The sequence below is a fragment of the Callithrix jacchus genome, chromosome 1, assembly GCF_049354715.1.
Source record: "Callithrix jacchus isolate 240 chromosome 1, calJac240_pri, whole genome shotgun sequence".
Classification (NCBI taxonomy): domain Eukaryota; kingdom Metazoa; phylum Chordata; class Mammalia; order Primates; family Cebidae; genus Callithrix; species Callithrix jacchus.
The window spans coordinates 80,551,472-80,571,316 of NC_133502.1; the positions used below are offsets into that span (position 1 = coordinate 80,551,472).

General features: G+C 48.3%; 1 protein-coding gene across 3 annotated transcripts in view; it reads left to right on the plus strand.

The window, feature by feature from the left end:
* Positions 1-19,845, plus strand: part of BICD2 (BICD cargo adaptor 2) — a 51,489-nt gene that overhangs the window by 18,789 nt on the left and 12,855 nt on the right. For all 3 annotated transcript variants that reach the window (XM_035301210.3, XM_017971945.4, XM_035301206.3), the window contains exon 2: positions 14,592-14,804. In XM_035301210.3, the coding sequence (XP_035157101.1) occupies positions 14,592-14,804 (213 nt within the window). The remainder of the gene's footprint in view (positions 1-14,591; positions 14,805-19,845) is intronic.

Below are 19,845 nucleotides of genomic sequence, written 5' to 3' on the forward strand. Positions count from 1 at the left end.
TTAGGGCATTTTCTTTTCTTTTTCTTTTTTTTTTTGAGGTGGAGTTTCACTCTTGTTGCCCAGGCTGTAGTGCTATGGCATTATCTCGACTGACTGCAACCTCGGCCTCCTGGGTTCAAGCAATTCTCCTGCCTCAGCCTCTCGAGTAGCTGAGGATTACAGGCCTGCACCACCATGCCTGGCTAATTTTGTAGTTTTAGTAGAGACGGGGTTTCTCCATGTTGGTCAGGCTGGTCTCAAACTCCTGACCTCAGGAGATCCACCTGCCTTGGTCTCCCAAAGTGCTGGGATTATAGGCATGAGCCACTGCACCAGGCTTTTAGTGTATTTTCTAGACAAAATCATCACCTGCAAAAAACAGGAATTTAGTCCTGTGCTGTTTTTTTTCTTCTGATGTCTTTTAAGTGTGGTGAGAGTGTAGTCCTGCCTCGTCCTTTTAAGGGGAGGGTGGGTAATTCAAATGCATCTTCATTTAGCAATGCTTCTCCATTATTATTAATGCAGTCCATTATTTTTTATGTTTGCTTTTGTTTTAAATCTATCCAGGTAAATTTACTCTACTGATGCTCTTTTTATGACATTGAGTAAGAAAAAAAGAAAATTTCAAGTGCTTCAGTTGAGAAGAGTTTAGGCTAAACTATGGTGAAAGCATCTTAGCATAAATTACATTTTTAATTCCTTTTAAAACATTAGTTTGTCTGTGACAGAAATATTGGTAGTTTGCCTTCAGGCAGTCTATATGGTTTACTTACATCATTGTTGGCCTGTCTTTCATAGCAGATGCTGAATATAGATTTTTAAAATTGATTTGGTTTACCCTGGTTTTACATTTCTGGGCAAGGTCTTCTGATCACAGTAAATAACTCTTAAGGTAAATTGTTGCTTCTGTTTGCTGAGATTTTGTCAGGTTTTTGCATGCATGTTGGGCATGGGGTTGGTCCATGAGTCTTTACCCTTTGGAAGGGAAGATCTATTGAAATCAGCAAATGAGTTCATGGCATATCTGTTGAACATTCCTGTTGAATTTGTAATGTCCTTTCTTCTCCCTTAGAGAGGACATTACAAACTCAGAAAACTCAAGGGGAGATGTTCAACAGATACATTGTGAACACCACATATCTTTTCTGTTTTCCTTTCTCATTATTTGTTCGAGTGGATATGGGTGTGGGCAGGGACACTTTAGGCCGAGACCTGAGCTTAAGACCTACACAGCACCCAGATTCCCTCCTGAGCGTGCACTCCCTGTGGCAGCTCTGCTGTGAGGCAGGCCTGCTGGTGCCAATGCTAATCTTGCCAGTGGCTGTGGGGTGGAACCAGCCATGTGGTAGCTCAGTCCACATGTTGCTTGTGGGGACTGTAAAGTGTTCAGTTCCCTGGGTTAAGGGCATGTACTTTGCATATTACCAACCTGAATACGTTTAAAAAGTATATAAACACGGTTGCTTTGTTTTTTCTTTTGTTTCTGGGTTTTTGTTGTGTCACTTTCCCTTTGTGAAGACTTTTGCTTGTTACTTTCTTCAGTTTCTGCAATCCCAGTCTAGAGAGACTGTTTCTTTTTATCATTATTTATTTTTAGTGCAATCTCCCACAACTCCAGCACACTACTGCTTTGGCTGTGATCCTGAAGTTTGATATGATTTGTTTCTATTTTTTGTTTATTTGGTTTCCTGTTGTTTTGTTCTGTACACCTTCTCTAATATAGATACATTTAAGACATCATTTTTCAATTTTCAAGTTTGACTGTATGCTAACACATTTGCAGCATATATTCTTTAGAACAGTTTCAGATTTACAGAAAACTTGTGTGAAATACTGTCTTTACTTTGTTCTTCTGTGGTACACAAACACATAAATGGAATTTCTTCCTTTTTAGATTGCTCCCATGTCATTCTGCATCCTCTTGTGATATTTCCTTATGCTCTGAGTCCTGCTATGGAGCCTTCATGTCTGTGTCAGTCCTGATTTTCTGGATGTTGCAGAGCCCCCGATCTCTCCTTCTGCCTAGTTGACACTTTCATGTATTTTCTGCTAGACTGTTTGCATCATAATAGGTTTGATTAACCTATGAGTGAGTTAAATCTCTTGTTGCTATAAATTCTTTATCTCGTTATAATATTGTTGAGTTTGTATTTATGTCAGCTTAATAGGACTGGGCACCCTCGTGAATGAAATAAGGTTTGATGCCACTTGGTCTCCTGTGGAGTCCTGGTTATGCAGGACAGGACTCTGAACAGCACATATGGAGCTGCCAAGAGTAGAGCAAGTTGTATAGACACAAGCATGTGAGGCCTCCAGGTCCTCTCATGTCCTGCAGACCATCCCAGCTCCTTTTAAGGCCTTGGAAACACCTGATTTCCCTTTGACTCTATCAATTGTTGAAGCCCCGTGGTTTGTATGTGGCAGTTTTTTGGGGGACAGGTTCATCATTCCATCAGTATTTACTGACCACCTGATTGTGAAGGAGGTGGGTGGTAGACTTGAACTGCTGTTTTCTGACTCTGCAGATTTCTTTGCCTCTTCCCCCTAACAAGGAGTAAAATCATGGTCATGGGGCAGACAGGCCTTGCTCCAAAAGCTGTGCCTCCCCGCCTGCCAAGTGCAAACTTCTGATAGGAATACCACTTCAAAACAGAAAAGAGTCTACCAACGCTTCAGGGGCTCCTCACTGTGTTTGTGGGAAATAGAGAGGCTGGGATACTGACGATCTATGATCAAGTGAGTCTGATCATCCTGTGGTTCCCCAGGATGGGAGGCTTTGTGATCTCAGCTGACTGGGCTACAAGGCCCCCAGACTTGGGTCTTGGGAGGCCTGACAGTCTGTTGTCCTGATATCACTGATACCTACCAGATATCAGACATGCAGAAAGCAGTAAGAGCTGTTGGTAAACATTGAGGGATGGTGAAGCCAGTCCTGGGATTTTTCAACAAGCCTGGGTAGGAAGATGGGTGCTGAGCAGAGGGCATCCACCACCCATCCACTGGATGAGGATCAGACCTTCTCCCTGCTTGGACCAGCCCTGAAAAGGAGCCCAGCAGTGTGTCTACCTTAGCAGGTGGTGGGAGGGCCCAGCTAGGCAGCCAGGCTAGGACTAGTGGGATTCCTGGGATGCCCAGGCCTGGCCATTCCCAGGAGGCTGGGCCCACCCTGGTGCAGGCATCGTGGTCCTTCAGGGACAGGTGTGGGACCAGCTGGCTATGAGTGGATGGTGCTGGATCAACCTAGCAGACGAAGAAATTGAGGCTCCCAGTCTTGTTGTGGAAACTGCATCTGGGAACAAGTCCTGCCTCATTAGAATGCTGAGGCTGGCTCTCCTGGCTTGGCAAGGGTTGTACCTGTTGTATCAGATGGCCAAACTGGTTTAGGATCAAAGAGAATTCCCTGGGACAGCCCTGCCTGGAAGCCTGTTTCCCTGCCCTGGTGGTATAGGGCTTCTCCAGGGAGCTAGACCCCAGTGGAAGGTTGGCAAGTGGGGTGGGTTCTCAGTCTCTTGTGCAGACTTGTTTCCATGCCCTGTATAGGTTTGTCCAGAGACTGAAGGGGCAACCTCTGCCAGCTAGGGCTGATGGCCAGTTCTTGTTCTGGAGATACCCACATTCTCTCTTAAGAGGCGAGAGGGAGTGGGGATGACTTTTCTTTGTAGCTGAGGAAACTGTAATTAGGTAGTTGCCACAAGGCCAGGCAGCCCCGCTGGCTGACTACAGAGTAAGGGCATCTTCCACATGCAGAAGGACAGTGAGGCCACTCTGGAGCCAGCACCTGGCCTTGGGAGGTACCAGCAGGGACCAACCTTGTGGCAGGTGGGAGGGGGCAGGTACTGGCCTGGGGCTGCTCTTCAAGCCCTGTCACTTCTCATAAATGGCCTGATTGTGGGTGACCCTGACCTGATGCCTATGCTGCCTTGGCATCAGGGTGGGCTTACACACCCCCAACAATGGGAACTTGGCCCTGTAGCCCTGTTGACAGGCATAATGAGGGAGGGGCTCACTGTCACAGCTGACCAGGTGGCAGAGCCAGGACATCCAGGCAGCCTGGTTTCAGGTGTGCACATACCCATTGGCTCTCCTGCTGTGCTGCTGGGAAGAGGGCAGGGCAGTGGGTGCCTCAGCAAGTCTGGAGGCCTAGGTGGCTGAGGAGGGAGGGAAAGAGATTCTTGTCCAGGGGTTCAGAAGCTCTGGTATGAGGACCTAGTTCTCCTTCTAGCCCCACCTTGTCCTACCTCTTACTTCGCTGTTTCTTCTTTCTGGAGCACTTCCGAATCCTCCCAGGCTCTGATCACCTACCACTATTTGCTCCTCTGCCCTAGGCACAGGTCAGGGTTGCAACCCTTCCAGCATATAATTATAGTTTTACTTTCACAGAAAGTAACACTTGAAGAGTTCTTCTAAGGTGGTGGGGGTACCCAGATGATAACAAGGAGCTTTGCTGGTACTGGCATCATGAAAGGATGAAAACCGCTGCCTAGACCAGGTGTTAGCAAAGGTAGCCTATTGTTGGTCATAATCTTTTACTCTTCGTTCATCATCCTGCTTCTGTTTCTGGATCTCAGCCTCTGTTGGGGGGTGATGGGGGCCTAAGCATCTGGTATAAAGCCACCCAGCCTCTCATGTGCTGCCCCTACTCTGGGGTTGTCAGGATCTCAGCATGTTAACACTGGTCCAGTGACAATAGCCTCAGCCACATCCTGAGTCAGAGATATGCTGACTCTGGAGGAGTTGGTTCCTTCTCGGGCATCTGAAAAGCAGTGGGAGCCCTGGAGAGGAGAACAAGGCCTAACTCCCTGAACCTGTATTGTAAAGCTCCCATTCTCAAGGGGTGGGTGGAGTAGGAGGCCACATAGGTTCTAGTAAGTGAATTATATTAACTGACTGAATCCTCACAGCACCAAGCTTGGATTGGTGACATTATTAACCCAGGTTTCACATGAGGAAATCAAGGCACATGGTGATTGGCGCCCACCACAGTCACATAACCCTACTGCTGCAGCTTATTTCAGAGGTGCTAGCAGGGGATGTTGGATGTGCTTCCCTGAGATGGGGGTGGTGGGCACAAATGGGCTTGTGCTCACAGGTGCCCCTGGGACCTGGCCTGCCTTCTCTGTCTCCTGGACTCATCTGTTGGACATGATCCTTACTGCCCTGTTTTCAGTCCTGAGGCCTGTCCTGTCAGCCTTCTGTCTCCCAGCTTGTACCATCCTACACTACAGCTGGACTGTGTACTCTTTGCAAGCATTGAGCTCTGTTGTGCCTCAGTTTCTCTTTGTGTAAAGGGAGAGCATGTGCAGGGCTCTGGTCATTGAGTTGCTAAAACAGTTTAACACACAAGGTGTGTTCAGTTCAAGGCAGCTGAAGATATTACTGGAAACTAGTCCCCATCCAGATCCCAAGAGAGTTCTTTGATCTCACACAAGAAAGAACTCAAGGTGAGTCCATACAGTAAAGCAAAAGCAAGTTTATTAAGAAAGTAAAGGAATAGAGTGGCTACTACATAGGCAGAGCAGCGGCATGGGCTGCTGGAAGGATACTTATGGTTATTTCTTGATTATATGCTAAACAAGGAGTGGATTATTCATGAGTTTTCCAGGAAAGGGGCGCACAATTCCCAGAGCTGAGGGTCCCTCCCATTTTTTAGACCATATAGTTAACTTCAGACATTGTACAGTGGGTACCTCAGGCCATGGCATCTGTAAACTGTCGGGCCATTACAGGGCCATGGCATCTGTAAACTCATGGCCCTATGGGAGTGTCTTTTAACCTGCTAATATATTATAATCAGCATATAACAAGCAGGGAGGACAACCAGAGATCACTCTCCTCACCATCTTGGTTTTGGTGAGTTTTGGCTGGCTTCTAGTAATTACTACAACCTGCTGTATGTCTTTATGACCTGTAGCTTGTGCCGACCTGCTATCCCATCCTGTGACGAAGAATGCCTATCCTCTTGTAATGTAGCCCAGTAGGTCTCAGCCTCATTTTACCCAGCGCTTATTCAAGATGGAGTTGCTCTGGTTCACACGCCTCTGACAAAGTCACATGATTAGTTCCACAGTTAATGGGTGCTACTGTCCTTTAAGGATGAAGTCTGGGCAGTTCACTTGAGCCCTTAGGGTGAAGGATGAGTGACCACCCAGAACCTGTACTGCCCTGACAGGGACTGGCAGCCTCTTGTCCCCATGACACTCTTGGAGTGAGACTTAGGGCCTGAGTGAGCAAGGTCCCAGTGACTCCAGACCCAGTTTGCTGTGTGCCTGTGAACAGCAGGCCACTACTGTTTCTGCCATGCTCCGTGGATGAGGACAGGGAGGTAATAGAGATGAGGTACTCTGATTCACAGAACCGCCCCCCCAGGTCTGTCCCTCCCTGCCCCTGCTTCTCCTCAGCTCCCCATTTCTTCCTCTGCTTGATGCAGCCGTGGGGTCTGGTTGTAGCTGCTTTTCCTCTCCCCAAGCCCTCTCCATTGTCTTCAAACTCCCCGTTGCCCTCAGGGTGGCTCCTGATGCTTCACAGAGAGTCCTTGGGACCTCCTGTCCCCATGTCATTGCTTGTGCTGCTCCCTCAGATTAGGCCAGCCTTTCCAGAACAAGGTTTTGAAATCCTTTCCCTGGGCCCCTGTGATTTCTCTCTCTCGGCCAGAGCTTACCCCGCCTACCCCAACTTTTGATAGACCGAGCCTTTGTCCTGCAGCCTGTCCTGAGGCCATGCCACTGAGCAGGACCTGACCTTCCTAATGGTGTCTGGTCCTGGCTCCCCGTAGGCACAGATGATTGTGCTGTCTTCACCTGGGTGTGGACAAACCTGAAGCCAGCATTCTTGGGATTGTGTGCTGGCCAAAGGCAAGGGTCCTCTCCAAGGCGCCTGGCTGGTGGTGACATCACGGCTGGGCTCACCAGCGTGTTAGATCTTGCTGGGCCTAGGCAGCAGGTAGAGAGTAAGCTAGGAGGCTGGGTCAAGCACAGTGTTTGCCCACAGCCAGGGCAGCCTCTAGGGGGACATCACCAAGGTGCTGCTTCCTCTTCATTGCCCAGATGAGGGTAGTCTTATAGTCCAGGAGGGTAGGAGCTTGGGCCTTCCACCTATGTGTCCCCTTTGTTTCCCAGAGCAGCTGGAGAAGTTTCTGTGCAGGAGTGGGGTGGAGGGCATGTCTGGGATCCCCTTTCAGGCTGGATCCTGATGGTTGGGTGGCAGAGAGCCGTCCTGTGGGTGGGCAGGGGATCATACCCTGCAGGGCACCAGGAAAGTGGGAAGCCCACAGTAAGGCAGGGGAAGCTGCAAGGACAAGCCCACAGCTGTCGACCCCTGAATCAGATGGTGAACTCTTAGTGCTTCCTCCTGAGGGGACAAGAGGGGGCAAATAGCCTATAGGAGTGGGAGGAAGGAGTAACTCCAGGTGTCCTGGGGAGGTGGATTTTTTTTTTTTTTTTTTTTGGAGACAGGGTCTAGCTCTTTCACCTAGGCTGGAGTACGGGGGGTACAATCACAACTCGCTGCAACCTCCGCTTCCCTGGTTCAAAGGATTCTTGTGTATCAGCCTCCTGAGTAGCTTGGGATTATAGATGCATGCCACCACACCTGGTTAATTTTTTTTTTTTTTAAAGAAGTCTTGCCCTGTCACTAGGCTGAGTGCAGTGGTGCCATCAGGGCTCACTGCAACCTCTGCCTCCCCAGTTCAAGCAGTTCTCCTGCCTCAGCCTCCCCGAGTATGGGACTACAAGTGCATGCCACCATGCCCAGCTAATTTTTTATATTTTTAGTAGAGACGGCATTTCACTGTGTTAGCCAGGATAGTCTCGATCTCCTGACTTCATGATCCACCTGCCTCAGCCTCCCAAAGTGCTGGGATTACAGTCATGAGCCACTGCACCTGGCCTGATTTTCATATTTTTTGTTTGTTATTTGAGATGAAATCTCAAGCTGTTGCCTGGGCTGGAGTATAGCATCATGATCACAGCTCACTGCAACCTCCGCCTTCCCAGTTCAAGTGATTCTCCTGCCTCAGCCTCTCAAGTAGAAGAGATTACAGGCACATGCCTCCCTGCCCAGCTAATTTTTTGTATTTTTAGTAGGGACGGGGTTTCACCATGTTGGTCAGGCTGGTCTCAAACTCTTGACCTCAGGTGATCCACCCTCCTCAGCCTCTCAAAGTGCTAGGATTACATGTGTGAGCCACCACGCCTAGCACCAATTTTTGTATTTTTAGTAGAGACGGAGTTTCACCATGTTGGTCTTGAACTCCTGGCCTCAAGTGTTCTGCTCTCCTCAGCCTTCCAAACTGCTGGGATTATAGGAGTGAGCCACTGTGCCCAGCTGCCAACTATATTAACTTCTAAAGCATAGATTAGCTTCACTTATTAGTGGAACTTTATATATAAACAGAATCACACAGCATGTACTTTTTTGTGTCTGGCTTTTTTCACCCAACATTGTTAGATTCATCTCTGTTGTCTGTATAGCAGTAGTTCATTCATTTTTCATTTCTGTGTAGTATTATGTAAATGGTTACATGGTCACTGTTTATCCTTCTCCTGACGCCAGATACTTGGGAACTTTGGTTTGGGTTTTTATGTATAATGCTCCTGTAAACATGTCTTTTCATGCACCCATGTAAGTGTTCCCCCCCAGCTCCCCAGTATATGCCTAGCAGTGGAAGTATTGAGAACAGGCAGGCACATGGTTAGCTGTAATTGATACTATTTTCTTTCCTAAGTGATTGTACCAGTTGCACTCTTGCACCAGAATGTGAGAGGCCACGGGGTTTTAGGCATCCAGTGACAGTCTGTGTCCTAATCTGCCACTGATGTTGTTGAGGAACTGAGTGAATACACAAGTCCATGTGAAGAGGGAGGTAGTTCTGATGAGGGATAGCTGAACTCTCCTTAGCATCACTCTCATCAGACACTATCTTGGGCCCATAGTACCTGGTCTAGTTTTACTTTCTAGTTTCCTTTTTGATTTCTTCTTTGACATATGGTACAAGAATTGTGTTATTCACTTAGAAGTGTGTTATTTAGTTGCCAAATATTTGGGGATTTTCCAGAGATCTTTATGTTAATTGATTTCTCATTTAATTGCATTGTAGTCATTTTGAATTTGAATTCATTTTAAATTTGAGACTTGTTTAGTGGCCTAGAATATGATCTATCTGGGCAGATATTTCATGCACATGTAGAAAGAATGAGAATACTGTTGTTGGACTGGAGGGGTCTATAAAAGCCAACTGGGTTGTTAATAGTGTTTTTCATGTCTTACATCCTTACTAATTTTCTATCTGCTTGTTCTGTGAATTATTGAGAGAGGGCTATTGGAATTTCCTAACTATAATTTTAGCTTTATCTGTTTCTCCTTGCAGTTCTATCAGATTTTGTTTCATGTAGTTTGAAGCTTTGTTATTAGGTGTGAAATGTTTAGGATTATGACCTCATCGTGAATTGACCCCTCCTTATTCTGAAAAGACACACTTTATCCCTAGTACTATTCTTTGGTGTGACATCTACTTTATCTGATATTAATTGAGCCACTCTAACTTACTTTTGATTAATGCATGGTTTATGATTTTGCATCCTTTAAACTTTTTTGAACAGCTTTCATTTAGCAGTTTTGTTTATATAATACACAAACCATATAATTTACCCATTTAAAATATACCATTCAATGGCTTTTAGTGTATTCACAGAGTTTTGCATCTATCCCCATAACTAATTTTAAAACATTTTCATTATCTCAAAAAGATAACTCCACACCCCTAGTTGTTACCTCCTCTAACCTCCCAACTCCAGCCCTACCCACTGGTAACCACTAATCTGTTTTCTGTCTCTATAGATTTGCCTGTTTTGGACATTTCATTACTACATGATCCTGCGATTCCACTCCTAAGTATATACACAAGAGATGAAAACATATATCCACACAAAAACTTATACACTAATGTTTATAGTACCATTATTCATAATGGCCAGAAAGTGGAAATAACCCAAATGTCTACCAACTGACTGACAGTCTTGCTTTGTTGCCCAGGCTGGAGTGCAGTGGCATGATCTCCAGTCACTGCAACCACTGCCTCCTGGGTTCAAGTGATTCTCCTGCCTCAGCCTCCTGAGTAACTGGGATTATAGTCACGTGCCACCACACCCGGCTGATTTTTTTGTATTTTTGGTACAGACAGGGTTTTATCATGTTGGCCAGGCTGGATCACCTCAGGTGATTTACCCAACTCAGCCTCCAAAAGTGCAGGGATTATAGGTGTGAGCCACCACATGGCCAGTTGTTTGTCTTTTTATTGAGTTGTAAGAGTTCTTTATATGATCTGCATACCATATCCTTATCAGATATATAATCTGAAAATATTTCTTTTATGGTGTAGGTTGTCTTTTTCACTTTATTATGTCCTTTGATGTATGAGGTTTTTAATATTGATGAAGTTCAAGTTACTGTTTTTGGTGTCATATCTAAGAATGCATGACCAAATCCCAGGTAATGAAAATTAATTCCTGTATTATCTTCTGAAAGTTTTGTAGTTTTAGTTCTTAAATTTAGATATTTGGTTCATTTCGAGTTAATTTTTGTGTATAATGTGAGGAGTTCAGTGGCATTATTTCGCATGTATATATATGTGTGTGTGTGTATGTATATATGGCATATATATATATACATCACCTTGCCCCGTCATCATTTGTTAAAAAATTGTTCTTTATCATTGAATTACTTTTGTACCCCTGTCAAAAATCTATTGATCATATATATGAGGGTTTATTTCTGGACTCTATTCTATCCCATTGATCTCTGTGTCTAACTTTACGCTAGTACCACATTGTTTTGATCGCTGTAGCTTTGTATTAAGTTTTGAAATGGTGAGTTTTCTCACTTTGTTATTTTCTTTCAGTCTTGTTTTAGCTCTTCTAGGCCCTTTGCAATATCGTAAGAATTTGCAAATTGGCTTTTCCATATCTGCTAGAAAGGATTTTGAAATTTTGATAGGGATTGCATTGAATTTCAAGTTAATTATCTTTTAAAGAGATTTAAATAAGAAAAATAAGTATTTTATATTTGCCCATTTAATAAGCATTTATTTCTTCCATATGGTATTATTTTCTTCTGCCTGAAGGATTTTATTTAACATAACTTTCAGTACCAATGCAGGTCTCCTGTTGATAAATTCTTTCAGCTTTTGTATGTCTAAAGTATTTCATCTCTATTCGTGAACAGTTTTAAGTGAGTATAGCTTTCTAGTTAAGTTTTTTGCTCTCTCCTGGCTTGTCAGAGAAATCAGCGGTCATCTTTTATCTTTGCTCCACTTGAATCATGTTTCCTTTTTCTTCTGGCTGATTTTAATATTTTTATTGTATCATTGGTTTTAAACAATTTTATGTTATGCCTTGGTGTAGTTTTCTTCATATTTCTTATGCTAGGGGTTGACAAGCTGCTGATACCTTTGGGTTTATAATTTTCATCAAATCTGGAATATTTCCAGCTATGCTTTCTTCAAATATTTTTTCTATTTATCCCTTTTTCTTTTTTGGGGACTCCAATTACTCCTTAGATGAGGCTTCTTGAAATTGTCTCATACTTCACCAATTCTCTGTTCAAGTTTTGCTTTTATCTTTTAGCTTTTTTTCTGTGTGTTTCATTTTGGATAGTTTGCTGTGGTTTTCTAAGATGACTAATCTTTTCTTCTGTATTGTTTTATCTGTTGTTAATCCCGCCCACTGTACTTTTCATTTCTAGAAGTTCAACCTGGATGTTTTTCTATCTTCCTGATTTGTATGCCTTTGCCTGCTCAGTGGTTAGTGACAGGATGCTGGGCAGTGGACCTTACCTGCCGGAAGATGAATGTTTTTGTATTCCTTCACGTGTTTTTGAGCTTTGTTCTGGGATGTAGTTAAGTGACTTGGAAGCAGATTGGTCCTTTCAGGCTTTGCCCTGTGGTACCAGAGCAGATTTAATCCAGCCTAATTTTGCCAGGCCCTGGGAGTGCTCCCCAACTGCCTGTGCATCAGGAGGGCTTTCTTCTGGCTGGTGGGAGCAGGTACTGTTTTTGGCTGGTCTGTATGGTGGGAATTGCTTTCTCTGCCCTTCTCATTGGTCCTTCAGTGGTTTCCTCAGCTCTGTGCTGCCTGGGCCTGAGTGGAGATTCTGGCCCTCTATGTGCAGGTCTGCCTACCTTGGCTGTCCTGCTGCTATCTTCCAGCCCCTCCTTTACAGGGTCTGCTACACCTTGCCTCAGTCTCCCATTTTCCCGTGGCTGGGAAATTCCTTTGGTGGAGGGGGCTCCTGGAACTCCCCTCATCCTGTCTCTCACTATTTAGTGCCCATGATGTGAAAACCACTGCTTATTAATCATTCATATCATTGTCTGGGTTTTTTTTTTTTAAATAAGTTTTTCATACAAGATCTAATTTCTGCAACTTGTCTTGGCTGTAGGTGGAAATCTCTATCTCACTGTGTTTGAAAAGCTGCCCAGGAGTCCTTGTGGGCCCCAGGCTAAGAAAAGATCCAGAGGAAAAGATCCAGGGCTCAGGCCAGGAGGCCTGGACCTGAATGTCATCTTATGGCATTTAGCTGTCACACCTGGAGAAACCTTCTGAGGTGATGTCTGCATCCCTAGCTCCAGGCTTCTGGGCATGTTCTGAGCAGCATGTGTGCTCGACCCTTCAGTCAGGTCCCATCTGCACATCAGGAGGCCCAGATGGTCTGGCGCTGCCCATGCTCTCTGCAGCCTGCAGTCCCCCTCACCCAGTGAGGGACTTGGGTCCTGGCTGCCACTTGGGTGAAGTAGGGGTTCACTGTCATTATTTTGCGTGCGCGTGCGCGCACACACACACACACAGACATTGAGCTGACCCTCGGTTGGGCCAGCTCCATATCTGGTTTCCCTTCTTGTAGCCTGGGGTGGCTAGCCAGGATGGATCAGGTGCTGTGTAGACATTGTGATTTGTGATTTGGTCCTTCCTTGGGACTAGGATAAGGAAGAACAGAGCAGAAATCACAGAGCTGACCTGATGACCTTGAAGAAAAACTGTCGTATTCCAGAGTGAGTGCTGTGTTGAGCAAGACTCAGCTCCCTGAGGAATGTGGGTGCCATGGATGTCTGTGCATCTGCAGCAGAGTGTCCATGTCAGTCCTGGGTCCCCATGTGCAGTCCCAGTGCCGGCAGAAGTTCCCCTGCTGGGCCTTGTTGTCCTTTTAGCCTTGTTTAGGGATGTCCCCCACAACACCATGAGTCACACACACACAACACTCTTCCAGGCAGGATCCTGTGGTCTTCACAGTGCTGTAAGATCAGTCTGTCTTCCCCTTGATTGCCCTGTTGGTCCCATGAGACTCTGTGCTCAGACTAGACCCTGGTTTCTTTTGCCAGTCTCCTGTCAGGAGAAAATGAGTAATTTTTGTTTTGATTTCTTGAAATTAGAAACTGTCATTCTCAGTAACATCCTTATTCATGGTTTTATACATTTTCCCTATTTTCTTGGATAGAATTTGTAGATTTAATATTAAATAATAAATGAGTGGAAAATGCTCCTTTTTCTCTCTTAGGAAAAAAAAAAAGTCATCCGTTTTTAGTCACCTCTCTCTTGATCTCGTTTTCTGCCATGAGCCAGGAGTGCTGTGAAAAGATAAGATCTCCCCCAAGAGCTCTGTGGTGGAGTGGCCATAGAGACGGGCTGCTGGGGGTGACACACTGGGGGGCCTCTTTCCTCTACTCTGAAAGCCCATCCTGCCATGCCAGCTTTGCAAGGGTGGTGGGCAGTGGGGAGGGAAGGAAAGGGATGGTACCTACTTGGAGGCTGGGCCACTCGCCTGGGGTATACACGACAGGAGGCTGGGCTGGCCTGGGTTTTTGGGTATGGACACGGCACAGCTTCCGACTCTCGGGTGTGTGGGTAAGTGGGCGTCATAGGCTAGGCGAGCACCCTTTTCTGGTCAGTCTCACCCAGAGGGTCTCTTCCCTGAGCCTCAGGGAGCTGCACTCCTTTTGTTACATGCAGCTCCCGCTTTGTTCCTCACCCCTCTGGAACATGCTGGTATGTTGATCCTTTGGGTCAGGAACTAGACAGAGTGGGTCGTACACTGTGCTGGCCTCTCAGTCTAGTTCTTACCATCACTGTCCTCCTTGGGCCTGGGGCTCTGATCACCTAGCCCAGGTCTCTCCCAGGAGTGAAGGATGAGCCAGCGTCAGGCAGCAGGATGGTTAGACTCCCTCTGCCTTTCGTATGTGGTGGCCAGTGGGCCATCTGGAGTGGGGAGGAGGTGGGGGCTCTGTGGGAGCTCCCTCCCTCCTCAGCTGCTGTCACACGTTCCCACTCTGGCTCCATGACTCCAGCACTTGTCTTGCCACTGCGCACATTGCTCCTCAGAGACCAGGCTTGCTCTTATTTTGGTGAAGCAGATGAACCATGGGTGCAGCTTGATGCATTTGCATATGTGCACACCACAGTGCACGCCACAGACACATCTCCCAGGTCAGGGGGCCTCCCTTCAGGCCCAAACTCCCTGTTGTTGTTGCTTTTATTCTGCAGCATGAATGTCACCTATGAGCTGGGTCTCTATCCTTCAGTGACCCTGGGAGGCCCACCTCACAAGTGTCTTGTCTCCTGATGCAGGCCTTTGGACAGGCACACACGAACCACAAGAAGGTGGCTGCTGATGGAGAGAGCCGGGAGGAGAGCCTGATCCAAGAGTCGGCCTCCAAGGAACAGTACTACGTGCGGAAGGTGCTAGAGCTGCAGACGGAGCTGAAACAGTTGCGCAATGTCCTCACCAACACACAGTCGGAGAATGAGCGCCTGGCCTCGGTGGCCCAGGAGCTGAAGGAGGTGAGGGGGTGAGGGCCTAGTTTATGGCTGCAACGGTGCCACCAGTGTCACATAGCACGTGTGCCTGGCGGGTGGCTGGGCTGGGCCGGCCTCTGGGGAAGCTGCAGCCAGCTGGTCTGTTTTGTTTTCCTGGTTTCATCCTTCACCACTCACGCTGCATCTGGCTTGCTTCTGTCTCACTAATGAAGCGAGTCCTGTGAGCAAGTCCAGAGCAGAGAGGTGGTCAGTTAGGGAGGGGTGCAGTTAGCCCCTTCTAGGGGCTAAGGGCTGAGTCCCATGGGGCACTCCTCATCATTGGACTCCTCCCTACCCTGGGAATGTTTTGTGTCACTCAGGACCTGCGCTGTGCCCAACTGTGAATAAGAACCCAAACCCCAAATATTCCATGGAGACTTGAGGTGGGATGTGTGTGTCTGAGAATTAGGGGTGGAGACCACTGCCAGTAGCTCTAGCTGCCACACCCCTCCCTTATGCACAGACAAATGCCCACAGGGAGGGTCTGGGTGGGTGGTCCCTGGCACTAGAGCCTGTTGGAGTCCTAGGTAACCATGGCCACCATGCCATGATAGTGCACGGGCTCCGCATGTGGAAATGGGACTGTGGTGTCCACCCATGAGCTTGTGAGCGTGAAGCCAGAGGAACCACCGTGGCTCCTGTTCCCTGAAAGGGACTGAAGGCCACAGGACCCCACATGCTCAGGCCGTGGAGTCATGAAGGATTGGGGAGCCCAGGGAAAGCATGTGGCCAAAGCAGGATTTGGGAAGGTGGAGACTGTGAAGTTTGAGCCTAGCAGCAGCAGCAGCAGCAGCAGGAGGAGAGCTGGGAGTTTCCATCCACTGGGGCAGGTGGGGGGAGAGCCTCACTGGCTTGAACAGGAGCTCAAGGGAGGCTGAACGAGCACCTGAGTGTCTTTCCTCTGTGACTGGCATGTTTTAATTGAGCTCCGCTGGGCCTTGGTGTGTGTGGAACTTGAGGACACAGTGTGAGCAAAGTCTTATTTTCCTAGAAGGCATGTGGCAGATGTTGGGGAGAACCATACCCCCCGTGCCTGTGTGTGGTGGGCTGTAGGGACAGAAGTGGGGCTGAGACGCCTGTCGTGGGGGCAAGAGAGGCCAGTGCCCTCTGAGGAAGGATGAGGCCCCATCACCAAGACAGAGGTAGGATGGTCCCTGGGGACTGCAGGTGGAACTGGAAGACGGCAGGTGAGCTGCAGTCCTCCTGGCCATGGCCTTGAGGATCTGCCCCAGGTTCTCATTGGGAATGGCTGGAGGAGTGGAGCATGGTTTGGTTGGGAATAGGCTGATGCTGGCTTTGCCTTTCACTGAGCCTTGGGGCCTGGGCAAGGCCCTATCTTTAGTCCTGGCCTCAGTTTCCCCATTTGTAAACCAGTAGTCTCTGAAGCCCCTTGTAGAGGATGTCCCACAGCTTCTTCACCCTACATTGTTGGAGCATTTGTGGGCCCTCATTCCGGGCACGGGCACCCCACCCTCTGCAGCAGATAATCCTACGAGGAGGTCAGCAGGGCATAGGCCCTGAGAGTATGCAGCGATCAGGGCTGCTGCTGTTGGCTCAGCTTGCCAGTACTGAAGGATGCTGCCCTCAGGGCCAGCAGCAGCCGGAATGAGGGGTCAGAGATTGCCGAGGACCTAGCGGCCTGGGGAGGAGCTTGGCTTGGACTCAGGGTGGGAAGTCTCAGATCCTGGAACGGCAGTACATGATTTCATTTCCTCCCACAAGGAGCACCGTGGTCAGTGGGAGAAAGGGCTGTGTGAATGGAGAGTTGTATCCTTGGCTGCCCTAGCTGCCATCTTTCTGGCCCCTCTGTTCCTGAAAAGCATGTACAGGTGCTGTCTCCCCAGCCCAGCACATTCTGCCCCTTCTCTCTTCCAAGCAGCTTATCTCTGGTGGCAGAGGCCAAAGAGGGCTGGGTGACCCTGCTGGCTTCAGGTAGGGCTGGTGGCTGGAAATGAGCACAGCAAGTTAAAGATGCACAGGTCTCGTGGGGGAAGAGAGAGAGGACTTCTACGGTTCCTGTTTGTGTTTCAAGAGGAAATCCTGACACTCCCTGCACACCCCTCGGCCTTCCCCCTCTCTCCTGAGGGTCCCCACCTTGGTCCCTGGGCCTCTGTGTCCCCCATGCCTGTGTCCCTGCCCTAGGTTGCTGCAGAGCCATAGGAACCATCCCAAGTCTTTGCCTTGGGTACCTGGTTGGAGCGGAGCATCTCTAGACTGACCTTGTCTCACCACCAACAGTCCCAGCTATTCACAGCTCTTGTCTCCTGCTGCTTGCTGTTCTGCTGGTCTGAGCCACTGTGCCAGGCTCCACTGTGGCCCCCAGCATGGCTGTGTCCAATCACTGCCCAAGGCTCACACTTCATGGGTCAGAAAGGTTACGTTTGCCAATACCACAGGCTTCATTGTATCCTTTGACCCACCACCCTGTTACCCTCAACAGCCCCTTCCCGATTTTCCTTCCCTGTGACGACTGGTTAAGGTGTCTGTCCCCCCTCTGCACCCAACGCACTGTGAGGACCTGTGAAGCTTTACAGTAACAAACATACTTGCCATGTGTTGGACATTTCTGACTGCCTCAGACCTGGTCCTTCTGGTGATCTTACTGATATCTTGTCAGATGTGAAGAAATAGAGGTTTGCAAGGTTCTATCATGTACCTAAGGTGTCCTGGCTGGTAGGGGTTGAGGTGTTTCTCAGATCCTGACTTTAACTTCTGTGTATGTGTGGGCCCTACATATGGGTAAGCTCTCCAGCTTCTCTCCTGCTACTGAGAGTGTCTTTCCTGTCTGGGCCCCTGGCAGGTGGATGAGCTTCTGAGGACTGGCCTGGATGGGGCTTTGGTGGGGATGTGGTTTCATTTCCCAGATGGGGAATCAGAGGCCCAGAGAGTCACAGGAGGGCTGGAGTCAGAGCTAGGTCTCATGCACACACCAAGGTCTGTCTTCATGTTTGCCCCAAGAAGGAGTAGAGTGAAGGGGCTGCCCTAGGCTGTCAAGGCAGAGTTGAGAGTGTCCTGGGATTGGGGTTGTCTGGTGGAAACAGTAGAGACAGCAGCTGACCCCTTACACAGTGGCTCCTTGAGGCAGGCAGTTGTCACACCCTGGTTGCTGATGAGCAATCTGAGGTGTGGATATCCCATAGAAGGGGAGCTGAGATGGGATTCTAGTGGTCAGCTATGGGCCTGTGCTCTCACCTCCTTCATTTGGGCTGCCTGGCCACACAGCAGAGCTTGTCCTTTGTGTTCCGTTGAGCTGACATCAGACAGGCTCACTGGGAGAAGGGGCTTACTTGAGTGAAAACTAAACCCCATGGCAACCAGTCAGCCTGTTTGAGCCCTTGGCAATTGGGCATGTGCAGGATGGAGGTGCTAGGTGGAATGCCAGATGAGCCTGGCTGCCTATGCCCAGTGGTGTGGACATGGAAGCACAGTGTTTGTGTCCTGCAGTGTCAGCAGAGATGGTGCCATCGTCACCCATGATATGGTATGGCCAGGCCAGCATTTGACCTAGGTGTGCCTCTGTGTTCTGTGTTTGGCAGTGGTGCAAGGACAGAACTCCTAGTTCACCTTGCCTGGGCCAGGTTGGTGTAGGGCCTTGAGGAATCAGATGGGCACTACCGAAGGAACAGAAGTCTCGTGTGTGCCTCTGGGGGACCCTAGTGCTATGAAGCATCCAGCCAAGCTCTCTGCTTCAGTCTTTAGTTGGGCATGTCACTATCTCTCTGCCTGGGCACATGGAAGCTTCTGGCACTTCTGTTCCCACTGCCTGGAGTGCCTTCTAGGTTTGTTAATTTTGACTGGCAGGCCTGGAAGAATTGGTGGGACTCAGACCGTCCCCTCAGCTTCCACTCCGCCTGAGGAGCTGGCTGGGTGGCTACATTGAGTCAGGTGGCATGTGTTTGCACACCTGCTGCAGGCCACATGCTTGTGAGTTAGCAAGAAAAGAGCAGGAATTAGGGAAACCTTTCTGGCAGAGTGGTGCCCAGGTCCCCAGCTGGTGTGCAGAGAGATTGGGTGTGACTTGGCTTGTGCAGCTCCCCTAAGCATGCTCGGGCGTGCTGCACTCTCACTAGCAGGAGAGAGGCTGGAGAGCCTGCCCACTCCCCATCCACTCCCCGTGTAGCCACTGTGGGACCTGGCCCTGGTGGTGGCTGTGCTGATGCTGCTTTCTCCCCCTGTATCCCAGCATGCACCTCACTTGCTTTCTCCTTTGGTACAAGGCTTTATCAGGCCTTCTATTCCTCCCTGTATGATATCTCTCTTTCTTTTGTTGTCAGCTTTCTGTCAGTTCCTTGAGTCACTTATAATGAGAGGGTTATATGTCTGTGTCCATTTACTGTAGGTTTTAAATGTAATCTTCATTGTAAATAATAAGCATTTGTCAGTAGTACTTGCTGTATATCATTGACTTTCTTCTCGTCTCTGTTGCCTTCCTTTCTTCCTTTGTTTTGGGAGAGATGTCCTATTTTATTTTGCTAACCCAATATGACTGTTTTGTGTGTACTTGCATGGGATCTTCTGATCTTGTCTATAAAGCATGTTCTATTCAGGTGAGCACACAAATATGACCAGGAGAAACCCTAGCATAAGCCAAAAGGACAGTGTGAGAGGTGGACAAAGCTATGGGGCCCACAAAATGGACAGGGCTTCTGGCCAAGAGTCCAAGAGGGCTTCGGAGCAGGGGCAGTGGTGGCCTGGGGAGTCAGGCCTTTGCAGATACTCAGTGGAGCAGCTGGGGTAGCAGAGTACAGTACGGGGGGGTGGGGAGATAGTGAGTTTGTCAAGGGGATGATTTTGCCCCTGGGGCACATTGGCAGTGTCTGCAGAGATTTTTCAGTTGTCACAATAGAGAAAGCAGCTGTGTCTGATGGGCAGAGGTCAGGGAGCTGCTAAACATTGTATAATGTACAGGCTGGCTCCCACCACAAAGAGGAAACATCCCTGAATGTTGCTAGGGAACCTGTGGCTGAGGGGCCCAAGTCCCTGGCACATGGCAGCAAGTTAGGAATTCTGTCTTGATTGCATCCTG